The 8,611-nt window shown below is 40.5% G+C and overlaps 1 protein-coding gene across 1 annotated transcript in view; it reads left to right on the top strand.

Moving 5' to 3' along the window:
- Nucleotides 1–7,381, top strand: part of LOC115214205 (probable tubulin polyglutamylase TTLL1) — a 45,762-nt gene extending 38,381 nt beyond the window's left edge. The window contains exons 12-15 of the mRNA XM_029783311.2: nucleotides 3,390–3,435; nucleotides 5,132–5,241; nucleotides 6,084–6,137; nucleotides 7,235–7,381. Coding sequence (XP_029639171.1) covers nucleotides 3,390–3,435; nucleotides 5,132–5,241; nucleotides 6,084–6,137; nucleotides 7,235–7,355 — 331 coding nt within the window. The 3' untranslated portion in view covers nucleotides 7,356–7,381. The remainder of the gene's footprint in view (nucleotides 1–3,389; nucleotides 3,436–5,131; nucleotides 5,242–6,083; nucleotides 6,138–7,234) is intronic.
- Nucleotides 7,382–8,611: the final 1,230 nt, after the last annotated feature.

The following is an 8,611-nucleotide window of genomic DNA, read 5'->3' as shown; positions in this document are numbered from 1 at the left end:
ATGGTATGGTGGTGTGTGGTGTGGTGGTGTTGAGGTGTGTGTAATGTGAGAGTGGGGGAAGCATGTGTGGAGTCTAATGATATATATATATAATAATATTAGGGAGTATAACTCCAAACTTACAGGGAAAAATTCAATTTAGTATTGAATCAAATTTCACAATATGAATATATAATATACTTATTATGTAATAATTACTTATATAATGTTTATTCATTACTTTGTGCTTTTTGTGATCTAGATATATGTTTTATAATATATTTTATTTCTTCTATATGATATGGTTTACGTCTGTCATTGTTTGAATTACATAATGGTGGTTTTTCTCTAATTTATATATATTATATATATCTATATAATTCACAGAAGTACATAAATATATATGTTATATGTGTATAATTCCAACTTTTTTATTTTTGTTTCTGTTCTTGTTCCCATTCTTGTACACATTCGTTTGCCTTTCCTAGAAATTTAATGCTTTTAGCCTGAGTCCCTGGTGCTCGTCAGATTCGAGAGGTCAGAAAGAAAGATCAGGGACAATGAATGCAAAATTGCAAGGACTTTCTGGACACTGACTGAAGAGAAAATTGGCTGCAAATGACCCGTGTATCTTGTTTTTGTCCCGTCTGTTGTTTGTTATCGTCTGTTTTTCAGCATTATGTGTTTTGTTGATTTCCGCTTGTTGTGTTCTTTCTGTCCTATATACTTACATATATATATATATGTGTGTGGAGGCACAATGGCCCAGTGGTTAGGGCAGCGGACTTGCAGTTGTAGGATTGTGGTTTCAATTCCTAGACTGAGCGTTGTGAGTGTTTATTGAGCAATAACACCTGAAGCCCCATGAGGCTCCGGCAGGGGGTGGTGGTGAACCCCGCTGTACTCTTTCACCACAATTTTCTCTCACTCTTTCTTCCTGTTTCTCTTGTACCTGTAGTTCAAAGGGGCCATCCTTGTCACACTCTGTGTCATGCTGAATCTCCCCAAGAACTACATTAAGGGGACACGTGTCTGTGGAGTGCTCAGCCACTTGCACATTAATTTCACAAGCTGGCTGTTCCGTTGATCATATCAACTGGAACCCTCATCATTGCAACCGACAGAGTGTGTGTGTATATATGTATATATATGTGTGTATATGTATATATGTGTATATATATATATATGTGTGTGTGTATATATATATCCAGCCGTAGAAACACTGCCAGATCAGACTGGGCCTGATGCAGCCTTCTGGCTTCACAGACCCCAGTTGAACCGTCCAACCCATGCTAGCATAGAAAGCGGACGCTAAATGGTGATGATGATGATAATGATGATGTGTGTGTGTGTATAGGTAGAAACTCTATAAGGTGCACCAAGTGCAAGCTATGGACACATAAGAAGTGTAGCAATGTCAAAGGAAGGCTAACTAGGAAAATAGTTTTTGTCTGTGGCAGATGCTCAGGAGCAATAAACACTGAAAATGTGCAGAGACCAACTTCTACCACGTTCCAGGGAGAAAAACTAGAAGTAGTTGATAGCTTCCGCTACGTAGGTGACCAAGTCAGTAGTGGGGGTGGGTGTGCTGAAAGTGTAACTGCTAGAGTAAGAATAGCCAGGGCAAAGTTTAGAGAGCTCTTACCCCTGCTGGTGACAAAAGGCCTCTCGCTCAGAGTAAAAGGCAGACTGTATGATGCATGTGTACGTACAGCCATGCTACATGGTAGTGAAACATGGGCTGTGACTGCTGAGGATATGCGTAAGCTCGCAAGAAATGAAGCCAGTATGCTCCGATGGATGTGTACTGTTAGTATTCATAATCGACAGAGTGTAAGTACCTTGAGAGAAAAGTTGGACCTAAGAAGCATCAGTTGTGGTGTGCAAGAGAGACGTCTGCACTGGTATGGGCATGTGACGAGAATGGGTGAAGATAGTTGTGTGCAAAAGTGCCACACCCTAGCAGTTGAGGGAACCTGTGGAAGAGGTAGACCCAGGAAAACCTGGGATGAGGTGGTGAAGCACGACCTTCGAACTTTAGGTCTCACCAAGGAAATGACTAGAGACTGAGACGTATGGAAGTATGCTGTGCGTGAGAAGACCTGGCAAGACCAGTGAGAACAGTCAAAATCAAAATCAAAATCAAACCAAATCAAATCAGATATCAGAAAGCAGAACCAAAATTGAGGTCGATCAACATCAGTGGAAATTGCAGCTGTGTTTAAGCGAACCATCTGATCGTGGTCGTTGTCGGCCCCGCCCCGTCTGGCCTCCGTGCCGGTGGCACGTAAAAGCACCATCCGTTCATGTCCGCTGCCAGCCTCGGCTGGCCCCCGTGCCGGTGGCACGTAAAAGCACCATCCGTTCGTGGCCGTTTGCCAGCTCTGTCTGGCACCTGTGCAGGTGGCACGTAAAAAGCACCCACTACACTCATGGAGTGGTTGGCATTAGGAAGGGCATCCAGCCGTAGAAACACTGCCAGATCTGACTGGGCCTGATGAAGCCTTCTGGCTTCACAGACCCCAGTTGAACCGTCCAACCCATGCTAGCATGGAAAACGGACGCTAAATGATGATGATGATGATGATGATATATAATTACAAATAAGAAAATGGAGAAACACATTAGTTGGTTTATCAGCTTTAGGATATTAGAATGTTGACTTATTTAATTAACAAAACTATAACCATAATAACAATAATCACAGTTTTGTTAATTAAATAAGTCAACATTCTAATATCCTAAAGCTGATAAACCAACTAATGTGTTTTTCCATTTTCTTATTTGTATTATAAATTAATGGTAAAATATTTCTTTACCTACACCCATTTAATATAAGTGAGTTTGTGGAGGCGCAATGGCCCAGTGGTTAGGGCAGCGGACTCGCGGTCATAGGATCGCGGTTTCAATTCCCAGACTGGGCATTGTGAGTGTTTATTGAGCGAAAACACCTAAAGCTCCACGAAGCTCTGGCAGGGGATGGTGGTGATCCCTGCTGTGCTCTTTCACCACAACTTTATCTCACTCTTACTTTCTGTTTCTGTTGTACCTGTATTTCAAAAGACCGGCCTTGTCACACTCTGTGTCACACTGAATATCCCCGAGAACTACGTTAAGGGTACACGTGTCTGTGGAGTGCTCAGCCACTTACACGTTAATTTCACGAGCAGGCTGTTCCATTGATTCGGATCAACCGGAAGCCTCGTCGTCGTAACCGACAGAGTGCTTCCATCCATAAGTGAGTTTATTGCATTGCAATTAAAAACACTTGTGTATTAATAATTTGGGTATTATACCAACAGTATATTGGATAAGTATTATCCCTTTGTGGGTTGGACCTACAACCCCTAACTTATTTGGTGTTATATATATATGTATATATATATATATTTATTGTGTCTCTATTTCAGCTATGACATAATCATTGACAATACTTTGAAGCCATGGTTAATTGAGGTGAATATAACCCTACCTTACTAATTCAATATAATCCATTCATTTCTTTTTCATTCAGTGAGATTCAGTCTTGACAACATGAGCTGTAAGCCAGTCGTGGGTAAGTGTGTCTCGCGAGACCTTCTGAATGGCATTCCTTATGAAAATGGGCATTGAATCCTTTTTCTTTAGTGGTTTGCCTGATGATGAGCCATACCTTATGGGACCTGTTTTTAGGTAAAGGTTGCCCATGCCTACTGTAAACCCACCAAAATATGGCTCCAGTTTCCAGTTTGCTTGTTACTCTATCATTCCTTCTTTCATTTGATATCTCCAAGGCCTCCATGCAAAAATTTGGTCTCTTATATACAGGGCTGTGGAGTCGAAGCAAACTCCTCCTCCTCCTCCTCCTCCTCCTCATCCTCCACCCATCCTCCTCCTCTCCCCTCCCCTCCTCCTCCTCCTCTCATCACTCTCCCCTTCTCTCCTCCTTCCCCTCCTCTCCTCACCCCCCATTCTCTCCTCCTCCTCCTCCTCTTCCACCACCACCACCACCACCACTTTCGGCACCTCTGACTATGTAATCAAGTGATTGTGGTCTACATATCTCATAAAACATGCACATATGTTTGTACTTTGAGTCGGCCTCTCTGTTATAACTGGTTTACATTAAAGAATAAAGACATTGTGAGTCAGAGTCAGAGTTGGTATAATTGTACCGACTCTGACTCCAGCTACCCTTAATTGCTTCCAACTCCAACTCTATGACCCTGACCCCACAGCCCTAGTTATATATCCCACCACTGGTGCCAATCTGATTGTCTTCTAATCCATTGTCATCATGTCAATGTCCATTTTTCCAAGCTTGCATAACTCAGACAAAACTATTGAGTGAAACAAAAGATTTTCTATGGCCAGAGATGCTCTCCCTGTCACTAACCCTCATAGATTGTCACATAAAGGCACTTAACTTGCAATACAGTCCCCTACCTGACTATAAATTGATCATTGTTGTTTTTGTTTAACCCCAGGTCAAGCCTAATTGTGCAAATCTATAATCACAGTCATTCCAGCCTTGATCATCCTATGATTTTAGGGGTCTCTCTAAAACAACATTATCCACTCTACTCTCTCGTTCTCTCTCTTTTTTACTCTTTTACTTGTTTCAGTTATTTGACTGTGGCCATGCTGGAGCACCACCTTTATAGTCGAGCAAATCGATCCCAGAGCTTATTCTTTGTAAGCCTAGTACTTATTCTACACACACACACATACATATATGTATATATATATATAAATAAATATACGTATACGACAGGCTTCTTTCAGTTTCCGTTTACCAAATCCACTCACAAGGCTTTGGTCGGCCCAAGGCTACAGTAGAAGACACTTGCCCAAGGTGTTACGCAGTGAAACTGAACCTGGAACCATGTGGTTGGTAAGCAAGCCACTTACCACACAGCCACTCCTGCACCTATACTATGTACCTTTTCTTTTTGGGGGGCTCAAGATAGTGGTGGTGGAGTTGTGAAGGAAATTTGGTTGCTATTTCTAGCAGGTTGAATTACCACATACAGACAGACATCTTCGTAAGCGGTCAAGCAACCACTTGGAGACTCCATTATTCATTTGTATTTACTTATACCCCTGATTTCAATTTCTTTTTATTTAAAATTTATTTTAATTAATTACTTTATTTATTTTGAAACATCTCTAGGTAAATGCATCTCCCTCATTGACAAGCACCACATCCAGTGACCGCATCATGAAATATAATTTAATCAACGACATAATTAACATTGTGTTGCCTCCAGGTGATGTACCAGAGTAAGTCGTTAATCTTATTACAATTAGAGTTTAAAACATCAGATTACATTAACCTTTTGTAACTTATTGTAGATTAGAAAAAATATATAATCAACCATGCTTAAACTCTAATGATGTTATTGTAAGTCATTTTTAGAGTGAGCTTTCAATTAGATGTGGTTATATTATACAAAATTTGTGATGCTACCCCAAAATTGTTAATGTTTACATTCTGTTACAATTCTGCAACTTGTAATTACTGATATTAATGTCTGTTTATAAAAATACAATCTTTCTCTCCTGTGGTGACATTCATTTAAGTAAACAGTAATGGAATTATAGTTGACAATGACAAAATTGAGATCAACAATAATGTAAATGAAACAGAAGAGAATGAAATTGAGGTTGACTTTAGTGGGACTGTAGTTGACATTGATGAACTTGAAGTTGACATTGGCAAAATTGAAGTTGACATTGGAAAATTGAGGTTGACATTGGCAAAATTGAAGTTGACATTGGTGAAATTGAGGTTGACATTGGCCAAATTGAAGTTGACATTGGTGAAATTAATATTGGCCAAATTGAAGTTGACATTGGTGAGATTGAGGTTGACATTGGTGAAATTGAGGTTGACATTGGAAAATTGCGGTTGACATTGGCGAAATTGTGAAATTGTGGTTGATATTGATAAATTTTAGGGGAAAAAACTCTGTTTCATATGTTATTATTCATATCTGTATCCACTTTGAGACTGACCCTTAAAGTAACTTGTTTAACATCTTCAAGCATCTACATTTTCATAATCTAACAAACTTTTACTTACACCAATTTTACTTACACCATTTATTTCTTTTCATTTTCAGTGTGAGATGGAATCGGACACCAGCTAAGGAGGCCCTAGGCAACTTTGAACTGCTGTATGTTTTATAATTTTAAAATATTTTTTGCTAATTTTCATTGTTTTTTTTCATATTTGCTTTTACATGTTACTGACAATGTTCAATGATACAGAAATGCACCCAGCAGCCTCACTGGCCACTGCTATGATGATTTTTGTCTGCTTCCAATATATATTGCATTATTTAACACAGTATGCCCATAAGAAATACTATCACCAAACCAATAGGCACAGGAATGGCTGTGTGGTAAGAAGTTTGCTTCCTAACCTCATGGTTCCAGGTTCAGTCCCACTGTGTGGCACCTTATGCAGGTGTCTTCTGCTATAGTCTCAGGCCGAGCAAAGCCTTCTGAGTGGATATGGTAGACAAAAACTGAAGAAACCTATCATGTGTGTGCATGCATGTGTGTATGTGTGTGTGTTTGTGTGTCTTTGTCCCTCACCACTGCTTAACGACTAGTGTTGGTTTGTTTACATCCCCATAACTCAGCAGCTCAGCAAAAGAGGCTGATAGAATAAGAACCAGATTTTTAAAAAATTAGTACTGGAATCAATTCGTTAGACTAAAGCCCTTCAAGGTGGTGCCCCAGCATGGCCACAATCTAATGACTGAAACAAGTGAATGATAGATGACAATAACTAACCAGCTTAATTAGTTTCGTATCTTAAAAGGTTTATAAATTTAAAGGGTTTGAAATTAAGGGACAAAGTTTAAAGATTGCTTTTTTCTCTTTGTTTTCTTTTTTGTTTGACTTTAGTTTACCAATACAGTTCTATATTTAAGAGATGAGGAATTATTTACATTATTTACATTATTTACATCTGATGGATATTTGTCCTCATCTTGTTTGTTGTTAACACAACGTTTCAGTTGATATACTCTCCAGCCTTCATCAGGTTTGAACCCAGGTTCGAAATTTCCTCAAGGCACCTGATGAAGGCTGGAGGGTATATCAGCTGAAACGTTATGTTAACAACAAACAGGACGAGGACAAATATCTGTCAAATGTAAATAATGTAAATAATGTAATTAATTTAGTTTACCAATACCGACAGCTTTCATTTTAGTTTTTCTTTTTTTCTTTTTTCTTTTTCTTTCTTTCAAATCTTTCTTAGCTATGACGAAGAAATTGCTGCCAATGAAACGGTCCACCAAGACAAGAATCGCTATAGTAACAGCATACCAATGGTTCGTCCCAGCAACCAAAGAAAACAAACTACAACAACTTGGAGATAACCTCAAAAACAATAAATAAAAATAAAATAAAAACAAAACACCAGTAGATGGATAAAAAGTGATTAAAGCATGCCAAATGAAAAAATTTAAAAAAAGGGTCAATAAAATTAATTGCATTAACGTGGTGAAGCACGACCTTCGAACTTTAGGTCTCACCGAGGAAATGACCAGAGACCGAGACCTTTGGAAGTATGCTGTGCGTGGGAAGACCCAGCAGGACAAGTGAGACCATAACCCGTGGCCTCTACCTGGGACGTAGCCAGCCCACTTATGCATACCTTTCCTTCTTGTGACACAAACCCTACTTGTGAAGACCTGTTGAGGCAAGTGAAAATCAAAATCGAAATCGATCAACATCAATGGAATTTGTAGCTGTGATACCAGTGCCGGTGGCACGTAAGAGAACCATCTGAACGTGGCTGTTGCCAGCGCCACCCCAACTGGCCTCTGTACCGGTGGCACATAAAAAGCACCATCCAACTGTGGCTGTTGCCAGCCTTGTCTGGCCTCCATGCTGGTGGCATGTGAAAAGTACCATCCGGAGTGGTTGGTGTTAGGAAGGGCATCCAGCCGTAGAAACATTGCTAGATCAGACTGGAGCCTGGTGCAGCCTCCTGGCTTCCCAGACCCCAGTTGCACCGTCAAACCCATGCCAGCATGGAAAGCAGACGTTAAACGATGATGATGATGATGATGATGTTAGCATTTAAATCAGCTTTATTTGGCTCATCATCATCATCATTATCATCATCGTTTAACATCTGCTTTCCATGCTGGTATGGGTTGGATGGTTTGACTGAGGTCTGGAGAGCCAGTGGCTGCACCAGTCTCCAATCTGATCTGGCAAGGTTTCTACAGCTGGATGCCTTTCCTAATGCCAACCACTCCAAGAGTGTAGTGGGTGCTTTTACGTGCCACCGGCATGAGAGCCAGTCAGGCGGTACTGGCAACACCCATGCTCAAATGGTGTTTTTTATGTGCCACCTGCACAGGAGCCAGTCCAGCGGCACTGGTAAGGACCTCACTCGAATGTTTTTTCACGTGCCACCAGCATTTTTACATGCTACCAGCACGGAAGCCTGTTAGTTGGTCTGGCAACGATCACGCTCGGATGGTGCTCTTAGTGCTCCACTGGCATGGGTGCCAGTCATCGAATTTGATTCAATTTTGATTTCATTTGCCTCAACAGGTCTTCGCAAGTAGAGTTTAGTGTCCAGTGAAGGAAAGATACGCATAAGTGGGCTAGTTACACTCCT

This window comes from Octopus sinensis, linkage group LG7 (assembly GCF_006345805.1).
Source record: "Octopus sinensis linkage group LG7, ASM634580v1, whole genome shotgun sequence".
Lineage (NCBI taxonomy): Eukaryota > Metazoa > Mollusca > Cephalopoda > Octopoda > Octopodidae > Octopus > Octopus sinensis.
This window is presented reverse-complemented; position numbering and strand designations above follow the sequence as displayed.